This window comes from Momordica charantia, assembly GCF_013281855.1.
Source record: "Momordica charantia cultivar OHB3-1 chromosome 5 unlocalized genomic scaffold, Mcharantia_2.0 BLBB01000005.1, whole genome shotgun sequence".
NCBI classification, from domain to species: domain Eukaryota; kingdom Viridiplantae; phylum Streptophyta; class Magnoliopsida; order Cucurbitales; family Cucurbitaceae; genus Momordica; species Momordica charantia.
Genome location: NW_028275163.1, coordinates 24,152,973 through 24,179,178, shown reverse-complemented (window position 1 = coordinate 24,179,178; position 26,206 = coordinate 24,152,973). Strand labels below are relative to the sequence as shown.

The 26,206-nt window shown below is 34.2% G+C and overlaps 3 protein-coding genes and 1 non-coding gene across 9 annotated transcripts; 2 read left to right on the top strand and 2 right to left on the bottom strand.

Moving 5' to 3' along the window:
* The first annotated feature begins 3,211 nt into the window (after window positions 1-3,211).
* On the top strand, window positions 3,212-5,505 carry LOC111014990 (suppressor of disruption of TFIIS). Its single transcript, XM_022289876.2, has 8 exons — window positions 3,212-3,369; window positions 3,846-3,920; window positions 4,020-4,085; window positions 4,183-4,280; window positions 4,368-4,493; window positions 4,586-4,900; window positions 4,979-5,044; window positions 5,161-5,505. Exons 2-8 carry the CDS (start codon window positions 3,860-3,862, stop codon window positions 5,311-5,313), a joined length of 885 nt encoding a protein of 294 aa, XP_022145568.1. The 5' UTR covers window positions 3,212-3,369; window positions 3,846-3,859; the 3' UTR covers window positions 5,314-5,505.
* A 2,459-nt stretch (window positions 5,506-7,964) lies between these two features.
* LOC111015047 (scarecrow-like protein 9) lies at window positions 7,965-11,479 on the bottom strand. Of its 3 annotated transcripts, none has more exons than XM_022289956.2 (3): window positions 11,346-11,479; window positions 8,542-11,159; window positions 7,965-8,431 (listed from the first exon to the last, which is right to left on the bottom strand). In XM_022289956.2, exon 2 carries the CDS (start codon window positions 10,913-10,915, stop codon window positions 8,648-8,650), a length of 2,268 nt encoding a protein of 755 aa, XP_022145648.1. In that variant the 5' UTR covers window positions 10,916-11,159; window positions 11,346-11,479; the 3' UTR covers window positions 7,965-8,431; window positions 8,542-8,647. The 3 variants fall into 3 exon arrangements, with proteins under 3 accessions (XP_022145648.1, XP_087980417.1, XP_087980416.1); XM_088124291.1 differs by having other exon boundaries at window positions 8,558-11,159; XM_088124290.1 differs by lacking the exon at window positions 11,346-11,479 and having other exon boundaries at window positions 8,542-11,339.
* A 6,228-nt stretch (window positions 11,480-17,707) lies between these two features.
* LOC111014963 (RHOMBOID-like protein 1) lies at window positions 17,708-22,424 on the top strand. 4 transcript variants are annotated; one of them, XM_022289846.2, is made up of 7 exons: window positions 17,711-17,961; window positions 18,056-18,364; window positions 18,437-18,600; window positions 19,055-19,218; window positions 19,315-19,580; window positions 21,308-21,434; window positions 22,160-22,424. In XM_022289846.2, exons 2-7 carry the CDS (start codon window positions 18,063-18,065, stop codon window positions 22,289-22,291), a joined length of 1,155 nt encoding a protein of 384 aa, XP_022145538.1. In that variant the 5' UTR covers window positions 17,711-17,961; window positions 18,056-18,062; the 3' UTR covers window positions 22,292-22,424. The 4 variants fall into 4 exon arrangements, with proteins under 4 accessions (XP_087980188.1, XP_087980187.1, XP_022145538.1 ...); XM_088124061.1 differs by having other exon boundaries at window positions 17,709-18,364; window positions 19,055-19,222; window positions 19,319-19,580; XM_022289845.2 differs by having other exon boundaries at window positions 17,711-18,364.
* Window positions 22,425-23,815: 1,391 nt separating this feature from the next.
* TRNAK-UUU (transfer RNA lysine (anticodon UUU)) lies at window positions 23,816-23,888 on the bottom strand. The gene has a single exon. It is a non-coding gene; the product is annotated as a tRNA-Lys (tRNA).
* Between the last annotated feature and the right edge of the window lie 2,318 nt (window positions 23,889-26,206).

The window sequence follows — 26,206 nt, the reverse complement described above, 5'->3', positions numbered from 1 at the left end:
TTTTACTTAAAATCAAGTCAACATAAACTTAGCTTAGAGATAATTGACACCTCTATCTGATCCAGAGGTCATGAGTTCGAATCTCTCACTCCCAGTTGCTGTAAATATGTTATATATTCATTAACCGATTAAACATAATCCTAAAAATTCAGAAACCAAACCAGATATTCTCTTTCCCTACTTTGACGTATCCATAAGTGAAAGGAACATTAATTATTGGTACGAAACAAAGACAATGAATCTATAAACGTAGAATGAAACGATTTGTTCCACCACAAATTAAAACTTTACAAATAAAGAGAGCAGTAGTGGCCCCTGTGCAACCACCATGCCCACCAACTGTTCGAGGAAATACCTGAATGAAACCATTAAATAACTTTGCCAAAAGCCTTCTTCGTACTGGTGGAGGGCTGGCATATGAGCTGTTCTTTTGTTCCCACTCCTTTTGATTTACTTTATAATTGTACATGTGATCATCATCCAGAAGCCTCCACAAAATACACTGCTCCCCCTCACCCACCCACCACCTAATCTAGACCTTTTTTTTTTTTTTTTTTTTTTTTTTTTACTTTTTTGAGCTTTTTTAGTTACATGTTTAATCTCGGATTTTTTATGATGGTGTCTAGGAAGTCCTTTGAACTTTCAATTTTTATGTCTAATAGATCTCTAAACTTAAAAGTGCCTATTAGGTGTCTCTGTACTTTTAAGTTTGTGTCTAATAGGTCGACCTATCCTATTTCACATTTTATGAAATTCAATGACCTATTAGATATAAAATTGATTTAAGACCATGACCTCTCAATTTTATGTCTAAAATATCTATAAATTTTTAAAAATTTTCTTATATGATAAGAGCCGATTAGACACGAAATTGAAAGCTTAGAAACTTATATTATTGGCAATATCTAAAGTCAGATGCTTATAAGAAACTCTTTTTTACGGTTTATGGATTAAACTTGTGACTTAACGGAAAGGAGAATACTTGTTCTTAATGTTAGTTGAGTGTCCGATGATGCTAAGGCATCAAGCCTGTTCCTAGAGAAGAATTATAGGACTTGATCTGGTAGAAATTTCTCGATTTCGAAATTAAATGTATCCAAGCCTTGAGTATGGTCGAGAGGTTATTAAAAAAAATTATGGAATCTTTTTTAGTTATTTTTATGTAGTGAACACAGTTGTTTGTAAATTCTGAATGGAGTGTCGAAAGGTTTTTCGGTCGCTGCTCCCTTGTCATCAAGTCAACAACTTCCTAAAATTCTTTTTGTCTATCAAGATATGTGAGATTACATTGACCCATACATACGATTGAATTTGCTTGTTCCAGAAAATATCTTATTCCCTTATTATGCAATAATCTTCCTATTCTTACTGGTCACAACTAAAAATTTGACAAAGAAAACAATTTTAAAAACATAATGATAGTAAGCATAAATTCGTTCTAACCCATCATAAAGTAAGTATAATTCTTTTAAAACATGAATTCTTTTAATCGTTGATTTTTTTAGTACAAATATGTGAAGGTGGAAATTCGAACCCACGATCTTTTGATCAAAAATAGGTATCTTAACCCGTTGAATTATGCTCAACTATATCGTCGTTGATTATGTATTGTTAATAAATTGAGGTGTGTACGACTCAATATGTGTATGATTGAGTTGCACACGTCAAGAAAAAATATCATTGGTCTTCTATTTTATTGCATGCCATGGACTCCCTTCCCTCAAACCCATAACGTAAGCAACCTTCTATGCCTTGTTTTTATTAAACGTTGGTGATGAGAATTGTTCAAAGTTCAGACCTAATTTTAGTTGCGTGGCTGATAACGTAAATTAAAGCTCTTAATTCGGTCATAATATTATAGTAGAATTCAAGCTCCAATGATTGTTTTTTTTTTTTTTTTTGTCCTTCTTTGACATTACACTTCATCAATGTTTGTACATGAGTTTGGTTTTTTATCCAATAGAAAAAAAAAAAAAAGATAAGGACTCAAAACAAATAAGTGAGTTTTAGATTGATCAAATGTAGTATTTTATATAGTTTGTTATTTAGGGGGATCCATTTTTTTATATGGTGTCTAACAAAAATAAATGATGTGTTTTAAGAGATCCGTCTTTCTAGAAAGTTTTCCTTTTCGTATGAATTTTGATGAGATAAAATCATGAGAATGAAATTAAAATTGAATGAACGACGAGTTGTCTAATGTTTCAAGCTAAGTATGTTTCTAATAAATCTTAACTAGAGTTCTAAATTTTTATTTTGTGGTTAATAGGTCATTGAGATTTAAAAAAATTATTTAAGTGAATCTTTAGAGCACGAGTTTATATTAAACTTGAGTGTTTAAGTGGATGGTTTAGGGCATTTTTATTCATACAACTTTAGGAAGCATAAGATTTAAAAAGACTGAGTGAGAGAGTGAATTTGAAGGGATTAGGTCTCGAGTATAGTTGAAACCAATAAGTCTGTCCAACAAATCTCACACTAACTTAAAGTCTATTCATTTTCTCTCTAGAAAGGAAATGGCAAAAACTCATCTTGAGAAAGAACCCTTTTTTAACTCATTTTGTGGATCAATGAATTCTACACTAGAGCGTAGAACTTCATCTTTAGCTGAACAGTCAATTAAGAGTGAACAGTTAAACTTGGCTGAAAAAGCCAAAGAGAACTGTTTGAGATGAAGAGTAAATCAAATTGACGTGAATGAATTGATCCACTTGCTAATCAATTTGATCAAGTTGGACAATTATTCGAGTAGGTCCTATCGACTTAACCTACCACTCTCCACATCTCAAACTAAACCTAAATTCTATACTCTAAACACCTTCTAACATATTAGATCTATTAAATACAATAATTATACGTGATGTTTAAGGTTCATGAACCAAATTTATATAGGTATATATTTTAACATTTTACATTGAAAATTGAAACTAAAAAAAGAAGAAATTGGTCCACGTATCCATATAATGGCACGAGATGCATGACCCAAATTTGATTATTGGAGCTTACAGCTGGGAAGAGCAGCGCTGGACGGTAAAGGACCAGAAAGGACAAGCGAAGTCCAGAAAGTACAAGGAACCGGACTCGCATTATGCCCTTTCAAACTTTCCCCGTCCCACCACTTTCTTTGAATCATCCCTTTTCACGTTTAATTAAACGTGATTAAGTAAAAAGATTAAAAACTAATTCTTCAATTCAAGAAACCACGGCAATGGCACCAATCTTTGGCCCTATATAAACCCCCTCTAAGCCTCTCTTTCTCCTCCCCCACTCGCTTCATTCTTCGCCCTCTCATAAGCTTTTTGCCCCTATTTCAATCGCTTCTTCTCGTTCTCTGTTGATCCATTCTTCTTTCTCTGCCAAACCCAGTTGGTAAGTCTGGTTTCTTTTTATGGGAATGGCTGATTTTTCTTGTTATGATGCTCTGTTTCGATTGCGGTTTCTGTGTTTTGGTGGGTTATGGGGTTCTGTGATTCCTCTGTTCTGATTTCGTTTCTGGGTTTTGATGGGAAATGGGGTTCTGTGATTGAGTGGTTTTAACTGGAAAGATGACTTTGCTATTTAGAATCTTTGCCTGATTTAAGGGTTTCTTGAACTTTTGATCGAGCACTGATGGGCCTCTAAAATGGGTCGAATATGGACTTAAAATTTGATTTGATAATACTTTAGTAACAATGGTGTGGATTTAACTTTGAGCCAACGAATGATATTGTCGTGGATTGAACTTTTTCAGAGACCATTAATGGCTACATTCTTGAATCAACTAATAAAATCATGAAGGTTGAAGACAATATATTATTTCCAGCCTACTGAGATCAGTTCTGACTTTTCTTTGTTGTTCTTGATAGGATTTTTAATCGAAATGGAATACGAGAACCGGTTCAGGCAGGCTCAGAGACCAAAATATGATTGTCTTCTCTTTGGTAAGAACTTTCTTTCAGAACAATCAGATTCACTCTCTTCTTTCTTTAGTTTTTGCTTTTGAAAATCATAATCTTTTCCTAACGTGTCTGAAACTGCAGATTTGGATGACACTCTGTATCCCTTGAGTACTGGCATTGCAGCTTCATGCCTACAGAATATCAAAGGTAAGATTACAAAATTTTCAGCCATTCAGTCGAGATCATCAGTTTCTTGATGTTGAAATACTTAGAAAACAGTGAAATTTTACTGCCCTTTTTGTAGATTACATGGTTGAAAAACTGGGAATAGAGCAGAGCAAAATCCCTGACTACTGCAATTTACTGTACAAGAACTATGGAACAACCATGGCAGGTCTTAGGGTATGGCTTCTTGAACAAACTGCCAGTCTTCTAAATGCTTAAAGTGGAAGAAAGAAAAAAGGAACTAATGGGGATTCTCTTTTTCAGGCAATTGGCTATAACTTTGATTATGATGAGTACCACAGTTTTGTTCATGGAAGACTTCCTTATGACAACCTAAAACCTGATCCTGTTCTTAGAAGTCTTCTCTTGAGCCTGCCTTATAGGAGAGTTGTAAGTATTTGTTTTTGTTTCTTCCTTTTCAGTTCTTCAGAATACTCAAGATTGACTTTTTTCTGATTTTTTTTTCTTTTTTGTGTGTATAGATCTTTACAAATGCTGACAAGGACCATGCAGTTAAAGTTCTTAAAAAGCTTGGATTGGAAGACTGTTTTGAAGGGATTATCTGCTTTGAAACCCTGAATCCAACCAACAAAAACTTTGTATCTGTTGATGAAGATGAGCTTGAGTTTATGGGATCCAATCCAGCTCCATCTGGCTCTGAAATCTTTGACATCATTGGCCATTTTCTTCAACCCAATCCTGGGGTGGAATTACCAAAAACTCCCATCATCTGCAAACCATCAGAAGCTGCCATTGAAAGGGCTCTCAAGATTGCAGGCCTCAACCCTCAGAGAACTGTAAGAGGAACTATCTTATTCTTTTTTAACCTTCAATCTCATTCTTTTTCTTAACTTGTTCCATTTTGCTCTTTTCAGCTGTTCTTTGAAGACAGTGTTCGAAACATACAAGCGGGCAAGCGTGTTGGGCTCGATACCGTCTTGGTAAGACATTTTCGAAACCATGTATAGGGAAAACAGAGGCGGTACAGTTCCTGATGAAGATAGTGATATGGTTGGCTAACTTTTGTTCAATCTTTTTTTTTTGTTTGGTACTATAGATTGGCACTTCACACAGAATTAAAGGAGCAGATTATGCATTGGAAAGCATCCACAACCTTAGGGAAGGAATTCCAGAGCTTTGGAATGTTGAAATCAAATCAGAAATGGGTTATGCTGGCAAGGTTACAGTTGAAACATCAGTGACAGCTTAAAACTATGACAGCCTTGTTTATGTTCTTCCACCCTTCCCCCAAAAAAGAAGAATGAAATAAAAAGGAAAAAAGAAAAAGAAAAAAAAAACAAGAAGAGTTCTGTTTTGGGGAAATCTTCCACTCCCAGTTTCACTGAACAGATGTTGTAAATAAGCATTTTGATTATGAGGGTAAAAAAGTTCATAAGTGTAATCTCTGTCTTTCTACAATAATCACTGAATTAACAAAATCATTGAAGACCACTAGAAAATGATAAGAATAAACACAAGAGTTTCATACTCTCCACTAATTTTCTATCCTTTAAAAATTAATTGCCACCATGTTTTTGCATGGTTGTAATTCACATGTATCCTGTTATGAACTTATGACAACATGTTCAATCGTTTCTTTACGCCCTAATCACTCAAAAAGATATTGGAAAGTATCCATGTATCATATGAACTTAAACCTTTACCTTTATGTTGTAAAATTCACATAAATGATAATTTACTTGAATGAAATGCGCAGAATAATTAAATCAAGTTGACATGGTGAGTTCATTAGATATGATCGAATGGATATTCGTTTTGAATGAAATGCGCATCGAATAATTAAATCAAGTTGACATGGTGAGTTCATTAGATATGATCGAATGGATATTCGTTTTTCATTGAATGACTAGATTTCGATGGAATATAATCGTATAATTTAGATTCAACTTAGGTTTATCGATATCCTACAAGATCCTGCAAAAACAATTACTCGTAAGATAAAACTTATCATATGATGATCAAATTATTTTCAAATAATTGTATACATTTGCAATCACGATATGAGGTGCAGGTTAAAAGTCATAATAAGATCTAAAATATATCCATTTCTAAGAATAGAAAGGACATGAATGAATGAGATATCCTGTTAGAAAAGATAGTAGAAGTGATTTTTATAAGAGGGATGAATAAAGATGTTGATCAAGTTCAATGAAGCTACTTCAATAATTGGTACACCCAAAGAAAAACTAATAATTAAGACTCCTTTCGATAACTATTTTGTTTTTCGTTTTTTTTTTGTTTTAAAAATTATATATTTGATTTTTCGTAATTTTCTTCACATGTTTTCACTGTTTTTAAAACACATTTAGATTCTTAATAAACAATTTTAACTTATATTTTAGAAATGTTTTAAAAAAGTGATTGAAATGATGATTTTAAGCTTAATTTTTAAAAAATTAAAAAAAAAAACAAAACAAAATAGTTATCAACAGGCTTAAATTTTTTTAAAAAAAATATAGTCGAAAATGACATAAATAAGAAAGAAGAATCCACACGAATTGCATAACAGAAAGAAACCAAGTCGAAATATTTGGGCTTCTATTGTTCTATTGTAAAGGCTAAATTTATATATAGTGAATCGTCACTGAAGTTATAAAATAAAATAATATATTCTTCTTCTTTTTTGTATTAAAGGAAATAATATATTCAATAGTGATGTGGTTTAATATGAATCATGAATGAACGAAAAAAAAATGGGCCATCCTCGTTTGGTCACCTTTGACAACTCAACCAACTTAAGCTTTTTTTATAGGGTTTTGGCAAATTGATCCATCCTCATTGGGATCGAAGCTTTTGACTTGTAAATTCAATTTGCAATGGTGATAGTTTAAAATTCGCCTTTTTATTTTTGGTTAAATTCGAAATAATCTCCTTGCGTTTACTGCACATATAAATAATTACCTCTGTATTATAAATAATACCTTAAAATATTACCCATCTTAGATTAAATAATTAATTTAAAACAAATTAGTTTCTAAACAGCCACGTCTGGTAATTGGTAAAGCAATAATCATTTCCCCGCTTACAACAGGTGGTCTAGTTTTGTGTCCATATATGAATCCAGTGTTTTAAGAAATGAATTAAGAAAAAGGAAAACGAAAAGAGATTAAAAAAAAAAAAAAAGTAATCTAAAATAGGCTAAATTACCAAATGAAAAAAAAATCCCTAAATTTTGTTTTTGTTTCAAAAATACCCTTACCCTTTCAAAACTTTCAACATTTCATAAACGTTTCAAAAATACTGTTTGAACAAACGAAACGACATGACAATTAATATCATAATTTTGTCCAAATTTTCTTCCTCCATTCAAGAGAGTGTGCTACTACGTTGTCAACACAACTTTACTATAATCCCTCTTTTTATTTCGTCGTTTCAGATTATGCTACGCCAATTTTTCGTTCAAACTATTAATAGATGTTAGCTCATAGAGTATGTTTGAAACATTTACAAAGGGTAGTATTTAAACTTTTAGAGTTATTTTTTATACAAAGACAAAGTCCAAAAGTTTTTTATTTATTTATTTATTTATTTTTTTGTAATTTAGCTTTTCAAGTAATGGCAGTGAATGAGGACGTTATTGTGGTGCCATTAGAGAAATCCTTTCCACAATAGGATACAGAGATTGGAGAGGAATGGAGAAACTTCCAGCCAATGGTAATCTTCTCCACTCCTTTTGGGAAAGTATAGCTCATTATTCAAGAAATTGCATGCCATTCGGATCCATGTTCCCCTCCCAAACTTGGCTAGGACATAGGTCCCCACAACAGCAACATTGGGTTTAGTTCAAAGAAAACAGAGCCATCACACCTCACTTTCTCTCCAAAATAATAGCCAATTAGGTTCAATAAATATCTTGTTGTACTAAAACTTGATATCTCATTCTGGAAATACAATTTTTGAGTTTTCCCATGAACTTTCTACAGTTAGAAAAAGAAAAAGAGAAACAAAGGTTCAAGAATGGTTTCTGTAGTTCTATGAGAAAACAGATCTTTATTGAGCTTTAAGTGGAAGACAACATTGTGACTACAAAACTCTTGAGAAAATAGAAGAAGACAGGTTCATATCTCCTGCCTGTGAAGAACACTCTCATGATAAAACAGAGCGAGGCAAAAATTTTCGGTTTCGTATTCCTACCTGCGGTGTAGGGCTCGTATGAACATTGAATCCTGACATGCATTAGCCTTGTTGATTCTCCAGCTGAACCTTGAAAGCTCGCCAAGCATTTCATTCCGTTTAACAAATTTCTTCAGGGAGCATTGGCCTTCCTCAACACTTGGTTTCGATTTCGAAATAGCTCCACAATTGACCTGTTGAATAATTAGAACAATAGTTAGTTGTGATTGGTGATAGATTATTGAACATTAAGTTAAAAACAGGGGAGGGATAAAACAACAAAATAGAGTGGAATGGCACTAACATTCATGAATAGTTACCCATTGGTCCTCAAGCAATCTCATTTGATTTGAATAGCTAAGAGCCAAGGGACACTTGCAGACCTGATTAACACAATTCCATCTTTGTGGTTATTCTATAGCAGGTCTCCAAGCGGAGATGGCATATATAATTCGACCTTTCCATCCCTGCAGTATCCATCTACTATCTTCATCAATCAAAAAATCTCGGTGGTAACTTGACCGCACCTTGTCAACTGCTCTCTCGAAAATCTCAGGACCAATAGGCAGTTGCACGAATCCAGCCCTCATGATCCGGAATTGCCATTGCTTGTATGTTTCTGGTCTTTCCACTCTCTCCCATCCCTCACATGCTATAACATTTAAAGCCTCCCTGCCAAAGATCTCTTTCTCCAACAGCATTCTCTCCCAATCCTCACGAGGTACAATGGTTTCAAGCATATCAAAGATAGCAGAAAAGTGAAACAAAGCCTCTCGAAATCGAGTAACAAAGAAAGGAGCATTGTATGCCCCATTGACAACGCCATGGATGAATAAGTTAGGATTAATTTTGTGTATCAATCTAAGAACAGTATTCCTAGGACTCTCTGTGGAAACACTCTCATCAAGCAAATTTTTAGCTCGATACAAACAGTTAACAACTAGGAACTCATCCTTATCGATATTGAGGTCTTCAACTGTAATAGTTTCCCATTTTTTTGCTATAGCATTATACTCAAATGGCACATTGAAACTCTCAGCATAGGTTGCCAAGCGACGGCCTGTCTCCTCAACTCTCTCTGCTGGACGAAATCCAGGCTGGGGAAATTCTATTCCAGTAATTCGAAGCTTTGGAGGTCCTCCTTTTCTCCACGATAGTCTCTGTATTAAAGTAGGCCACTGGAAACCGTACAGGATACCAAAATCTATGACATGAAGCCTAGTTGCATTCTCTGCAGCATTCATTATCGTCCTGTTTGAAGTAAAATTAGAGATCTTCCTAAATGGGCATGCAGCAAGGTACAGGTGGTAAGCTTTCAATACATCAGCCGCAGATGTTCTTTTATTAATTAGACCTTTATAAATCTGGCTACCAGTACCTGCCAAGCGTGCCTCCAGACCATCTGCAAAACAACTAGCCAACCTCTGATTTCCATCCCCAAAAGGAGAAGCATGTTGCCTGATCTGCTTTAGAAGCTCAGTGGCATTCCTATGGTCATCAGCTGCAACAGCTTGAGCACAGCTAATTAGAAGAGTTCTCAAATCCACCACCTCCTTTTTCCCACTTTGCTTCTTCCGACGACCCCTACCTCCACTAGATTGTTTTAGTTGCCCAGTCTGCATCATGCTTCTGATTTTTGCATTCTGTAATTCCTGCCGAAATGAAGCTAACCGGTCATGTCCCTCCCCTGCACTACAAAGCAACACAATATCAAACATCTTAGATCGCAGGGTCGACTCTGTAAATACAGCTGCTTGCTTGCTGCTTCTCTCTTCTTCCAAATCTCCATCCTCATCATGAGGATTCTTTCTTACTCGTGACTCAAGTGACAAAATATTCCTCTGATCCTTTCTTTTTGCCTTCACATATATCTGGCTAGTTCCCTCGTCTGGGCCCTGAGTTACTGACCCATTTACGTCAAAATCAAGGCACAAGTCGTTTCCACCAGGTAAAAATTTGCTTGCCTCTTCAAACCCCTTTTGGAATTGCCAAATAGATTGGCTTCTGTTATTAGACTCAGGGACTTGAATTGTATTATTCGAGAAGTCCACCAACCCATCCACCCCACTAATTATACTATTTGAGGAGCTATTAGATGATGGAGAAATGGTATCACCTAAAGTGCTTCTGATTTGAAATACATCTAGAGTTTCAAACGGGTTATCATCACCAGAATAAGAAGTATTATTGTAACTATTCAGATAATTACTACTATCTCCACAAAGCTCTCCATTGAAGCTATCACTGTATTGAATAGCCAGAGATCTATTTGGTTCTGGGGAAGGAGGATACTTTTTTCCAAGAACATCGTAGAATGATTTCTCTGCGGCTTGAAGATCCAAAGAGTCTTGAAGCATGCAAGTCTTGTCCTCCATATCTTCTTCCATGAGAATCTGATTTATGAACCTCAAAACAGCATCAGAAAAATCGCAATCTTCCAGATAATCTTCCTCGTGGCTCGCATTAGAAGACGAGGTGAGAAAACTGGAACTTGAGGCTATGTTACTCGGTGATGGATCGGGGGCAAGGCAACGAAATTCTTGAAAGTTGCGACTCAAAATGGTATTCTGAAATCCAGGCCTGCCTACAGCGTTCTCTTGTGATTGGACTGCAAAAGAACCATTACCTAAAAGGATTCCATTAATGGAACCAGCGTGTCGTCCAAGGCGTGGATCCATTGCAAAACAGCGATTAATCTAACAGGGAAGTCACCCTATATTATTCAAAACTTAAACCCCCAAAAAGTAAACCCTCGCCAATCCAAAATTCAAATTTTCAAACTCTACTTTCCCCGAGCCGCCGAAAAAGGGCTCCTAGTTCATACACATCCAAAGAACGCGAATCACAACACCCCAAAATCCAGCTTCCCAATCTAACTGCTAGTAAATGCTTCACGCACAACCAAAACTAGCATCAAACGAGCTGGAGAAACAATCAGATAGCGATATCAGATTTCAACTAATCAATTCCTTTTTTTTTTCAAATGAAGTCGTCAATAGTCAATATGAATTTCAAACATGCATATGAGAACGATCACATAAACTGTCGAGGCACGTAATATGCTTTGCTTTGCATTCAATGAAGCAAATACCATATGCAAATACGTACCTCACAGAAACCCTAGCTCAGAAGAAGAGGAGAGAGAAGCCATGAGAGGGGTGGGGGGGTGAACTTTGAAGATGGACTAAACTGGCTCTGTATTAGCAAAGACGCGGGTTCGTCTGAAGCTGCAAAGATGCTAAAAAAGTCGCCGAGGATCGAAGACCAATCCTGGCCGTTGATCTCGATCACACCGGCTCAGCCAGTTGCCCCGGTTATAATTACCGATAATTCCCGTATTTTCTTAATAAACAGATTAAAGGTGTGTGCTTTTTCAACTGTCTTCCAATTACGGAGGGCGACGTGTCCAATTATGCTAGCTCTACTCCGCATTATGTACGTAGATTTACTAGAGTACCCCTGCCTTAAAAGTGCGTGTGGACATGCGACATGGACAGGGGACCACAACTCACACACGTGTTGGCACGTGGAACAGATCGAACGTGTACAGCGGAGAGAATATCAGGAGAAAAGGTAATATATAAATTAGGTTTAAATAGTATTCTACATGTACTCCTAAAATATTTATTTTAAAGTTAAAAAATATATTTGGGCATGTAATTTTATTGAATTAATTCTTCCAACTTTAATTTATGACGATGTAGTTTATTTTCTTTTAAATTAATAATAAATAATTTAGTCTTTATTGTTTTTTTTCTTTGTTAAGTTTTTTATATATGTAGATCAATTAATTGATGAAGAAGCAAATGTATTTATAAATTACAAATAATAAAGTATAACATCACCATAATAGACACTTCATTTTGATGAGTTTTTTTTTTCAGGAAAAACTAGATTTTTACGAATCTTATTGCTGCATACTAAAATTCATGAACTAAATTATTACCAATTTGAAAATACAAGACTAAATGTTACTTTGGCAAAAGTACAATAACTAAATATATTTTTTAACCTATTTTAATCATTCTATTTTTAATTTATATTCACTTCGATGTACTTTCAAACTATTTGTTTTGATTTTTGTATCTTTCAAAAGTTATTATTTTAGTTTTTATTTGCAAAAATTTAACACAAATTGTATACACACCGAAAACTTTTTAATTTAAATTTATGGTTATATTTTAAAAAATTTAGTGAATAAAGTGTCATGCTAAAATTATAATAAAAAATAAAATAAAATAAAAATGAAGATACTAAAATGGTTATCTTTTTAATACTACAAGGATAAAAAAGAACGTTATAAAAATATAGGGATTAAAAAAAAATCGAATATATAGATACCAAAATAAATAAAATTTAAAAGCAATACGTGAGGGTAAATTATCAAACTCATAACTTTTTGTTAGAGATGATATGTCAGGTATCGAAAAGTACAAGAATTATATAGTATTTAAATATAAAAATTAATATATATTGTTTTTTAATTCGGTTTCTGGCCTACAAACAAAAAGAACCAACCAAGTGGTGAGAAAGTGGGAGAAGTCTCTAGTAAAGTGCAGGTCCCTCGTAGGTTGACCTGTTTGAATGTTACCCCATTTTCTGATTAGGCGCCAACTGGATTCCGTTAACTTTGGAATTTTCCCACTCCCATGGCGGTGACTCACGGCAACCGGCAATCGGCTATCTCCCAACGCACGGCCTCTGTCACACGAAATTGAGATAATATCACCCAACATACTTGTATTTTGTTGGTCTAAAAATACTTTGGTCTCTTTATTTCTATTAAAATAATAATTTAGTCATTAGACGGTAATTTATAATGATTAAGTTGCTGTATTTTTAAATGTGTAATAATTTTATCCCTAAATTTTGTTATGTGACAATTTAGTTCATGTAATTTAAAATGTGTAACAATTTAAGTTCTATTGTAAAAAAAACTCATCAAAATTAAGTATGAATTTTTATCCTACGACAATTTAGTTTTTATAATTTATAAACACATTTGGTTTTTTATCGATTTATTGGTCTATACATATAAGAAACTTAACAAAAAAATTTTAGAATGAGGACTAAATCGTTACAAATTTCAAACTACAACGATTAAGTTGTTACATAATAAAGTTTAAAGACTAAATTGTTACCAATTTAAAAATACACAAATTAAATTAAAATTTAGATATTACATTGTTACTGAAGGATAGGATCGAGAGTGTTTCTTAACCTTATTAATACTTTGTTATGTAATTTATATAAAATAGTAATAGTGTCAAAGCGAGTGGTAATTGAACCCCGCGTGTTATACTAAAAATATGTATATATAAAATAGTAGTAATAATAAAAAAAACGAAACAAGGAAAGGATACGGATGTCATTTAAGAATAAAAAAGAAAAAAAGGAAACAAGAAAAAGATTTATATTTAAAATTCAAATATTGTTGTCTTAAAAAAAATAACATCTAAAGTTAAAAGGTCATACGTTTGGGCTTGGGCTAATAAGAAAAGGGATAAGCCCATTTTGAAATCCAAATTTCAAAAATGTCCATTTTAACCTAATATTTCACAAAAGTCGTTAAAAATAGAAGCTCGTCTATGAATTGCCCGTTAGAGAATATATAACATTAAAAAAAATTATAAATGAAAAGATATTTTAATTGTGCTCAAGAAAATATATAATGCTTTTAAAAAAAAGTGATAAATAGAAAGAGATTTTAATTCTGGTCCCTCCTCATTTTCAATTTCTTCCCACTGTGGATTATATGGAGCATTAAATTTTTCGATGAGGATTCCGTTTACTCGATGAAGTGAAGATTCTTTGATGATAACAACGTCCACAAAATTTTGGTGAAGGGCAGCGAAAAGAAAACAGAGGGTAGGGAGATGTGGAATCATACGTTACTAGTGCTTAAGGATCAAAATAGGGAAATCCTTACAAATGGCTGCTGGTTATCGTTAAGAAAAATCATCAAAGTTTTTCTAAATTGCAGGGCATGGCCAAATTTGGGTTCCTCAAATTTGGGGAGGTATATAATTCCTTATTTATCCCTCCACACATTTCATGTCCATATTGCCCCTGCAATCTTTCTCCATTTTACCCATCCACGTTTTAGGCCTCACACATTCCCTTAAATCTTTCCCTAAGCAATGTTATAGACTTAATATTGAAACTACCTTACCTACAAAATCTACATAATTCCTAAAATCTTTCAACAAAATTTAAACCACAAAATCTACCTATATCACAGTTAATATTGAAACCACCTTAAGTACAAAATCTATATAATTCCTAAAATCTTTCCACAAAATTTAAACCACCAAATCTACATGATTCAAACAAGTTTAAAATGTGTTTAATTTTTTTAAACAAACCTAACTAATTGGTTCGAACATTCCACTGTAATCAGCAACCTTAAATACAGTATTTCTTTAATATTCTTACACAAGGTATCATTAATCCCCACCCATTTCATTTTTACATTTTTTCATGAATTAAATCAATCAATGCGGGAATAGTATGCGATCATTGTTAGCCACAGTTTTAGTTGGGAGGAGCACAACAATTATCAAGGGTTCATTACCGAGCACGTTTCAATTTCATTCGATTCCACCCTACAACAACTCTGTGAATGTATCTCTAGAGATCTTCATTTTCCAGAAGGAAAAAAAATTACACGTCTTTCACTTTTCAGAAATGGTGCTAGCAAGTCGATAATTATGAGGCTGTTAGTAGATAGGGACGTGGCATGTGTCATATCCCTGTTGGCGGATGTCAGGTGCAACGACTACTGCATAGTTGTAGATACTAACCCCGTATATAACACCATCTACAGGGGTAGTGAAAGTTCAGACGCCGAAAATAGATTGAAAACTATCTGCAGAAAATAGTCATATTTTGCATAACATAATCTTTCTTTCGGAACAAAGATCAATGCATAAAATATGGCAAAAAGGTAACCAAAACCAACAAAATCAAAAATGCATATTAGCAATCAAGGAAACATATATTAATATTTACCTAGGGGAGATACGATGGATGTGTAAATATATGGCTACTAGAGGTTATCTCACAAAATAAGCAAGAGACGTCAATACAACGGGGTAGATATAGGATTCTATAGAGTAGATGGCCATTTTGACTGGGTTATCCTTGTCCATCAACATTCATGACTAATATGCCACGATTATTACATTCTAAGAAGCTGCATTTTAATTCTTGGTATATGAGAATTAGTCATCGAGTTACTCAAACATTACTCGAAATAATCTTTCTATTGCAGCAAACCCAGTTATTAGAAAATTAGATTATTAACGAAAAAAGAAAACTCCACAAGATTCAACCATTGAATCAAGCCCAAAAAAAATTCATCCGATAGAACCAACCAATAAGAATGCGTATTCCTAATATTGTTAAAATATCAATTAGTACCACATATTATATTCCTAATGAGTATCAATTAGTTCTACGGGAATCTAATTGGATGTTCTTGATTTTTTTACAATAAATTTTAAATGTTTAACAATAAAATGGTTACATTGAACTAAAAAAACATCAGAATTGACAATTTCCAGGTACTAATGATATTTATTGAAACATCAGAATTGATGTATGAGTTTAAATTTATTGAAATTTGAAATTTAAGATGAGATTTAAGATTGGAAATTTATTAAATTTTTTTTTTCAAACTAAACTACCTGACAATTTAATTTTAACAATATTTTTATTATTTATTATTTAATCTAAACTATAATTTCAATATAATCCCCCCAACTAATCATATCTACAAAGTGTCCTAAAAACAGGTTGTGTCCAACAAAATCCCTTGAATATCGGAGGTTGCTAACAACGGTCAATTATTTAAACCTCGTTTATTTAAATAACATTCAAAATCGATCGAGGAATACTCTTGTTGGATAACAAAAACAATGAGGTTTGGAGTATTACAAAACAGTCGATTACAAAAAAAAAAAAAAAAAAAAACAATCGACTACTTACCCTTGAAGGAGGAACGTCGAAGTTTGGAGGATTTCAAAAGGAGGATTTAGATGGAGGATTTCAATGGATTTTGTACCCGAAAGCTTCAAGGGATTTTGCCGAAGGAATGCCAGAATCTAAAATTGGGATTTTGTACCCAATTTGAAATCACACAGGATTTCAATTAAAGCTTCAAAATTGAAATCACACAATTACCTAGAATTTCAATTTTTGATTTCAAGGGATTTTGCCTAAAGCTATCCGCCCATTGAAATCAATGGATTTTGATTTTAACTAGAGGAATCAGAGATCACGAAGCTAGGAGAATGTGTACCCCAAGAGGGACACCGAAAGCTTACCCGGAAGAGGTTTCTTTAGGTTCTGGCAAGAGTGGGAAGATGGATGCCGAAGATTGTGTATGGCGAAGAGGGACGCCGAAAGCTTGAGGCGCACGAGGCCTGAGGGGCTTGAGACTTGATTGAATCAAATTTTATTTGATTTTAGGAAGGAAGAGTTAGGGCAAGTGTGGGAAGGAGTTAAGGGCAAAAGTGGGAAGAAGTCATTTGAGTTGTCTTCCCTTCCATAATGGATCCTAACATAGTATTAATCTTCAACTACTCCATCTATATTTTTAAAAACAGTACTTTACCGCTTCAATTTTTATTTTTCCACTTTTCTAATTTGATTTTACGTTTTTTTTAGTCTATTTTACACTTTGATTCAATCTTTTTTTTTTTATTTCAAAGTATGCATTCAATAGATTTTATCTTACATTTTTTTAAATTTCTAAATCTAGATGTTATTTAAAATTTTTGAACGGTATAATTTTGATTTACTATCTTGTTTCTTAGAATTTAGGTGTACTAAAGATTTTGATGATGGGTATTTTCGTCACAATTTTATAGGGGAGATAAATTTACCTATTTTGACTGGAGGGTAAATTTATCCACATCAAATCTCGTAGTTCAACTCTAACTACCTTTTAGCCATTTTCGTGATATCTGATTATGTTGGCCATTATCCAAATGAAACTATTAAATATAGCCATTTCTCTAGTTGCCCTTTTTCAAGGTCAATAGATTGAGGTCAAATATTCACAAGAACCAAACGATTTTTTTTGGATCGGTCGATGGAAAATATGATGTGGGATGTTTATGAGTGGTTTTTCAAGTAGAATCTACAGCTGCGATGGCGACGGCACGGACCATGACGATAAATGTTGATGTTCTAGACGGTGAGTGGATTGGATAGCCACGGGAGGAGAAGACGAAGCATAAAAGCGTAGTTGCTATTTTATATAAAGTTATTTAGAATAATATATTTCGGGTATATCACGCAAATTGTTGAATAAACAAAATTTTTACAAGTCCTCCAGCGGCGGAGTTGGAATTTGGCCCATTAAAATCCTAAAAGCCCGATTCCTGAAGCCCAGTCTCGAATCGAGCCCCTTTATTTATCTCAGCTCAACTAGTTCAGTTCAAATGAGCCATTGATCCTTCTAACATGAAACCAATGATAGATTTATCGATGTCTTCGATGATTCGTCATCTTTAAATTAATTAATTATTTTATGGTTTTGGTTTGTTATCGACTTTGCAGAGTAGGTCAACCAATTCATTGGAAGATTTTTTTTCCGAGAGCAAGTGAAAAATGGAGTTGCTAGCTCAACTGCAACCGCCCAATTTTTTTTTTCAAGAACGTTTTTTATGCTGTAAATTAACTTATTGAAGAAAATTGCGTATCCCAAGCGGCCATGGTAGGTGACCTTTGACTCTGACATCTTCAAAATTCAAATAATGACTTGGTAAGCTCAATTGCTGTCTATCATTTTGTTTCTTTAACTTGAGAAGAGCTTCAATGGCGGATCAAGAGCCTCGTTCAGATACTCAAATTAGGATCAATTCCCGGCGAGGCAGTACTGCAGTACACCCAGTGGCGGCGGAGGAAGGCTCAATTGGTCGCCGGGAAATCAAGCAATTCAAGAAATGGATCCTCTGGTTGATACCTTCATTTGTTGTAGCCAATGTTGTTGTGTTCATTGTCACCATGTACGTCAACGATTGCCCCAAGAATTCGGTCTCTTGCGTTGCGCGATTCTTGGGCAGATTCTCTTTCCAGCCCCTGAAAGAAAATCCTCTGCTTGGACCTTCATCTTCAACGTGAGTTCTTTGCATCGTTGATTGATAAATTTTCTGGGTCACCGGCTAAACCAGTTCTTGCTTGTGGTTCAGGCTACAGAAAATGGGTGCGCTAGAAGTAAATAAAGTGGTTCACGGAGACCAAGTGTGGCGTCTCGTCACCTGCAATTGGTTACATGCCGGTGTCTTTCATTTGTTGGCGAATATGCTGGGTCTCTTGGTCATTGGAATTCGTCTTGAGCAAGAATTCGGATTTAGTACGTATTTGGAGTTCTGTTTGTTGTTCTCTACATCGTGTAATGCATCAATTAAATTTACCAAATCTACGCGCTTAAGTTTTGGATTGGTGGTTTTATTCATATCGAAATCGAATTTGGTCAAAACCGAGCTCATATTAGAAAGGAAACTGACCTTACAAAGATTTATAATAAACATGTTCTATTCCTGCCGTTATCAATTGGTTTTAAAATGTAACTCATAAATATTGATATGGTATCAGAACTCGAAGCTCTATGTTGGAACTCCTACATTTTTATGACTATGGTAAGGGTGATACATAGTATATAGGAGATGACAATTATCTCCATAAGTATAAAGTGATTTTCACTTGTTGAGTCTTGTGCGGTGATTCCATCTTTATGTTTTTAAGTTAAATGGTGGTTCATCGTTAACAACAGTTTATTCAATAATTCTTGTTCGGACTCGTTACAGTTCGGATCGGCTTGCTCTACGTTGTATCGGGATTTGGCGGGAGTGTGTTGTCAGCTCTATTCAACCAATCAAACATCTCTGTTGGGGCTTCTGGTGCTCTGTTTGGGTTACTCGGAGGAATGCTCTCTGAACTCATCACTAACTGGACCATATATTCTAACAAGGCACGTACTCTTCAAACTTCATTTCTATTGCAATTTTCAGACGAACCATGACTCTTATCTTGGCTGCATTCTGTGGTCTGTTTGTTGAGCCTTCAGGTAGCAGCTTTTTTTACTCTGTTGGTCATTATTGCGATCAATTTGGCAGTGGGAATTCTTCCTCGTGTTGACAATTTTGCTCATATTGGAGGATTTGTTTCTGGGTTTCTTCTGGGGTTTGTGTTTCTTGTTCGCCCGCAGTTTGGATGGGTTAGCCGAAGCCAGAGATATGGTTCTCTATCAAATCCTACCGTCTCTGTTCAACATAAATTCAACATATATCAATGCATATTGTGGATTATTTCCTTAATCCTTTTGATTGCCGGGTAAGTAATTCACTCTACATTTCTGCTGCGTTTTGCCAATTTTGTTGGGATTATAAGAAACCATGTCGAAAGATCATGGTATATAAGTATGATGGAAAAAAATATGAATTAATAGATATTTTTAATTTCATAATAAAAACTATTTATTTTTTCCCGAAGTATATAACAATAACAAAAAAGAAGTAAGCTCTACGAGAATATTAGATTGATATCTCCCTCAAGATATCACTACGAGAATTGAGGTTTTTCTTGGAAAAAACCTAAAATACCTAGAGAAAAGTTTTCGTTGTAAATATTTAGTTTCGTCGGGCTGGGTTATTTACCCGATGTTTCATCGGAATAGGTTATTTTTTAGACGAAAAGCTAGTTTCAGCGGGAAAAACTCCCAACCCCATTATTTTGGTCGAGCAGGGCTTATTTATATAAGCCCCAAGCTTAATATAAAGCCTAAACAAAAAAAAGGTGACCCACGAAAAAAAAATAATGGACGAAATCAGAGTCGTAGCGCCACGGCATCGCGACGCTATGGCCAGCACCTAGGCACTGCCTTCTCGACAACTCGCCTGCTGTAATGCTTCTTTTGGGTTCATAGCACCATGGCACTAGAGATGATGCCTAGGTGCTGCAGCATCAAACCTCCCAGGCCGTGTGTCCTGCAATTCTTTCTTCCTATTTTGGCTCTATTAACCCAAAAGACAACATCTTCACTGATACAATATCTTTTAGGTAAAACTTAAGGCGAGAGTACGATAGATTATACCTAGAGTATACAATATTATATGATTGTGAAGATGTCACAAAACGCGTGTTTTGGTAACTATCAAAGGAGGATGGTAGTGGTGCATATGGTTGTAAGTCGTGGGTATCATTTATTCATTTAAATCATGACATGGGTATGGGTAGTATTGCATAGAAAGGGTCTTCCTTTGTAGCCATGGAGTGCTGGGAAAGTTGTTAGTTTACTTTAGGGTGTTTGTCAATTTTGTTTGCCTAAAAACTTCACTGCATTTCTGAAATGTTTGGCAATTGGGTGGGGAAATAGACCTCAACTATATGTGATCTCAACACTTTATTCCTTCCAAAGTCACTGCAGTGATCACGAGATTAAAAGATTCTCTCTTTCCAAGATGTGGTATTGATGATATCTATCTATCTTCTTGGCCTACTTTCGAAACATGCACTAGTTTTTACTTATTTCTTATTTTTTGTTTCTAGTTTTCATTTTTTTTAAACTTTCCAAAAATTATATTCACAACTATTCATGTTCATTGTTTATTATTGAATACAACATGTGGAGGTGGATGATCAAATTCACAACTTTTTAGTTGGAGATGTATGCTCGCTTTGACATTCTTATAGAAATTTTGGAAACAATAAAAACAAGTTTTTTTTTATCTCTGGTTCTCGTTTCCAATTTATTCCAAAAGATAAATAAACATATAGTTTTATCATTTTTGAATCCATGAATTTTGGGGTTATACAATTCTATTAATCTTTATTTAAAAAAATGGAAACAAGAAGCGAGCTAACTAATGGATCCAAATTTCTCATTTCTTATTTTCCATTTACAACAAAATCAAGCTTCTTTCTTATTCGAAAAATAAATAAATAGATAGATAACAACAAACAGTTACCAAGTACAATTATTATTTTTTTTTAATAAAACAGAAAGAACAAGAAACGAGAAATTGAGCTGTTCGAAACTGATGTGAGATGGTATTTTTCAGGTTCACAGTTGGCCTGGTTTTACTTCTTAGAGGATTTGATGCGAACCGTCATTGCTCTTGGTGTCATTATTTGTCTTGCATTCCTACTTCTAAATGGAGCTGTAATTCAGACCCTGCATACTGCTTGGTAACCATTCCTTCTGCTTCTACTCACAGTTTCTTTACTTCATTATGTACTGCTTAAAATATTTTTAAATTTATAGCATGGTTTAAGAAACCCATAATCAAAAGTTTAGAATTTTTTTAATTTTAAAATCTGGTTAAGAATTCAATGTTAAAAAAAATATGTGGAAAAAGGAAAAAAATTAAAGCCCATGAGCAAATAAGCTTCAACTTTTAGAAACAGATTCCTAACCTTATGCATTTGGAGTCATTTATACTTTAAAAAGTTCATAATAAGTCTTTGAATTTCAAAGATTATATCTGTATGTTCTCAGTACTTTAAAAGCCTCTAGTTTTTAATAAGTTTTTAAACTATCCTTGTTATTAACTCTCTCAGGTTTAATATTTTTATTACGACATGGCCTATATTGGAATCTATTAGAAACTCTCTGAAGTACATGAACTTAATAAACACACCATCCTTCGTGACGAAATTATAATTTAAAGTTGAACGGAATCTCGAACCGGAGTGATAGTGTTACCAACCTTAGGCATAAGGTAAAAAAGAGGAGAAAAAGAAAAGCTATGCATTAGATATACACACCCTCATGACAGTCATGGCAGAAGCAGAACATTGATTGCACTTTTACATGACTTGAGTTTGTAATGGCCTATCATTGTACTGGATGAAAGCTTAGTTGGAGGCCATAAAACATTGAATCTGAGTTTTTTTCCATGTTTGGGTTTCAGTCTCAGCAAGTGGGTAACCAGCTGAATGTCACGTGCTCCACCAACGCCAAATCCGGGACCTATATTCTCCCAAATGCCTCAAGTTCTCAGATACAAAGTTTGTGTTCTGCCCTCTGCAACTCATTCAAATAATATCATCATCATCATCCCTTCCCTTCCCTTCCCTTCCCTTCCCTTTGAAATATTGCCTCTGTACAATTTGTATTTCTCCCTGAAACTCTCAGCTACATAAATATAAATTACACCATTTTAGTAATTTTATCAAGTTTTGTCTTGTTTTCGTTGCTTCATAAATTTCTCTATCATTTTGAGAATCTTTAAAAAAGGAGAAACAATTGGCATGAGTGACTGTCGCGCATTTGTAATTCCATCGATTACCTATCGATAAAAAAATAAGTTAACTTAACTAGTACTCTTATACCACCATAAAAGATATCTATGATCATTTATGATAATATTATTTTTATGCGAATAGTGTGAAATATATTAAACATAACTTTACATCGATCACTATTACACTTGTGACGAGTAGAAGATTGGTGGGTGATCATTTAGCAGATAATAGTCAATATCTATCTTTATGATCACTAAAATTTTAAGAGGATCTTATTTTTTGAAAAAATATAAATCTTTTCTATATTTCTTATCTCTCACAAGTTAATGGTGGACAATAGAAGGTGAGTATAAACATTAAAAAAAAAAATTAATATCATTTTTAAAGCAATATGGGTCTACTAATAAGTTAATATTTTTTCTCTCTCTCAACAAATAACTAGCTTTGGAAAAACGTAAGTAATGGAAAATCTCCAATTGAATTTAAACTATTGGCCATTTCGTTAATTCCAAAAGAACAAAATTTTGAAATGTAGCTTTTACTTCTTGCGGGGACCCATCTCAAATAGGCTGAAAAATTCTTGTTTAAGCATTTCGAGATAGGGTGGAGAAAATTTTCCCGTGACCCAAACGAATTTTTCATAAATCAAAATATTTGAATGTAAAATTTATCCAATATTATTGATTGGTTCACGAAATATTATTGTGATGTTTACGTTTTAGGATTTCAGTGTGATAAAGTTTCAATGAAGAATTCCTTTGAAAAAAAATATCATTAAACGGTCGAAACTAAAAGAAAAAATAAAGATGCATTTGGTCGGTAGTATTTTAGTTTAATTTAAACTTATGTTAGTTAATTTATTAACATTTTTTTAGAAATTTTGTATAATTATTATTTTACAAGGTTGTATAATTTAGAATATGTCATATTTTACCTCTTTTTAATTTTAATAAATATAAAATGAGTTTATAATATGAAATAATATATTTATCAAAGTTTTTATTTTTTTTTTAATGTAATTCGTAAAAATTTAGAATTTCTATATTTACTAAATCCATTGGAAATGAACCTAAGGGTCGAAGAAAAAGAATTCAAAGCTTTCAACCAAATAGATCATAATTAGTCGTGGCCACCGAATCCGATCGAAAAATTCGTGGCAATGGACGGGGACGGACACTCCTAGTCCTAGGCTTCAAAAACCCAAACATCCCCTAAGAACTCCACGTGTCCAAAGGAAACCCGAACTTAAGGTGGGCCTCGTCTACACTAGCGGTCATAAAAAGGTAACAAAATACAAACTCAATTTAAAATTAAAAAAAAAACGCCGTCTGTGGGAATCGAACCCACGACCACGTGGTTAAAAGCCACGCGCTCTACCAGCTGAGCTAAGACGGCTCCACGATTAAAGAGATAAAACAGCAATTATAAAAAGAAAATTAAAAAAGGGAAAGAAAAAGTGAAAAGGGCCGGTTCCGTTGGCCGCCGTCGCCGGCGATGTTCCGGCGTGATGTGAGTGTCCCTTTCGAGATTGCAGGAAATCTTTTCGATCTCGTAATGGTTCAGTGGAGGTCGGCTTTTGCAGACTGAAACTGATGGTGGAGGGAGAGGATCCCCCTCAATTTCACGGCAGCTTTGAAATCGAAACATCAAATCCAAATCCCTTCTCTCTTCTTTTTTATTGTTACTATTTTCGTAGATACCACCATTCTACTTTCTTCTTTTTTCTTTTTTCTAAACCCCTTTCTTTTCTCTCCATTTTGTTTATCAAAACCTCACCTCTTTACCCCGTTTACATATCAAATCAGAAAAATATGATGGGACTTGAGAACTTTTTTTGACGCGACTATAAAACCAACACAAAAAACAAAAAACCCCATTTTACATTTTTTTTTTGTTTGGACCACTTCTACAGCAAAATATTAATAGTTAATTTTAATATTAACTATATTAATAATAGAAAAATAATTGACTTCTTACTGATAAGACTAATTTTGACAGCTAAGAAAGATGATGTAAAAAAAGATATTTTCTTTAAACATGTTAACTTTCAAAGATGGAGTATTTTTCTCAATTACATGGACAATATTGAAATTATAAAAAAAATTAAAATATTACATTAATTAAAATCTTCGACCATACCACTCGAGCATAGATCAACTGTTTCGGCCAAAAATGTATGAAAAAGAATTAATTAAGAGATATTTTAGAAGAGTGAATAATATTTTCGTTAGCGGCGAGGAGAAATTTGAAAGGAGTGGGGGAGAAGAAGCACAATAAATGGAGGGGAAAGGGGAGGGAGAAGATAAACGGACGTAACGCATCACTGACAAAGCTGCGGCCGGGGGAAGAGGCGCAGAAGGTCCAGTCTCCATCAAACTCCGTCACCTTGGGCCGTGAAACGCGGACTACAGTCCACCCCTAAAACATCCTCCTCCGCCGCTGGGCCCCGCCGTAATCATGCCACCCCTTTTTTCCTTTTTTTTTTTTTCTTTTTTATCGTGCAACAGCAATAGCAATGGAAATCCCCCAATTTTCGTCCCCCCCTATAGTTTCCCCTTCTTCTCTATTAGCTTGCCCTAGGGTCGGGGTTGGGTTGACGTCAGAGTTTTCAGAATTCCTTTTCGGGGCCACCGGATTCCGCGATCCTCCTCAGTCAGACTTCTGCTTCTGCTTTTCCCTGATGGACGGTGAGATTCGTCGGTAGCCTCACCCCGCGTCATTCACCTCACTGACACACTCACAATTTCTCCTCCCATTCGGTTATCCAATTACCCAATTATCTCTCATATCCAAACCCTAATTTCTAATTTATATATTAATTTCTCACTTTTCTTTTAAATCTCATAACTTTGTCTCCCAAATTCCCACTTTTAATTTCACACTATAAATGTATGATGATAGTTAAAATATATATATGCATAGGAGGGTTCTTTTTAGTAAAACTTTCGACTTCTCAAGAAAGTAATTGTTACTTTATTTATCGAGATGTGTTCACATATGCATATGCGTTGTATTGACAAAAAAGAAAATCTATGTATCCGTTGTCCTTAACAAGTGGTATCAGACCGTTAGCAGCTGTGTAGATGACATCTTTGAGTGTCAAAAGTCTCGGAAGATGTAATGATCTATGATTGTGTTCTATCAAGATGTACAGAGTCTTGGATAAAAACAAACACTCATTCTGATCCAATCCAATAGTAGATAGATAGTTAAGGAGAGACTCGATGGTACTTTGTTTGTAGGGGAAGAAGTCTCACCATGGCTAGACAATGGAATGATCCATGGTATGTATCTATATATATATATATATATTTAAAGTAATAGAGTTAAATTAAATTAAGTCACTTGGACAACAATGGAAGGCAAATCTCCCATTACACATTCCAAAAGCCTCTGAGAAAAATTAGAAGGCGTTGCTGATACCAAAACCCCCATTTTTGCAAAAAAAAAAAAAAAAAAACAGGTTTGTATAAAGCATCTTGAATGAAATTATAAAATCGTGAACTTTATATCCAAAATAAACAAATATTTTATCACGTCATTGAAGAAATACTTATAGCTCAACTAACCAAAAAAGAAAAAGAAAGAGAGGTTGAACTAAAAAAAGAAAAAGAATTATATTATATTTGAAGTTTGATGAGGAATTTTGATACGGATAGTTGAAGTAAATGAGGGGGAGGGGAGTGGAGTGGCGCAAGTTAAGCGCTGAAACC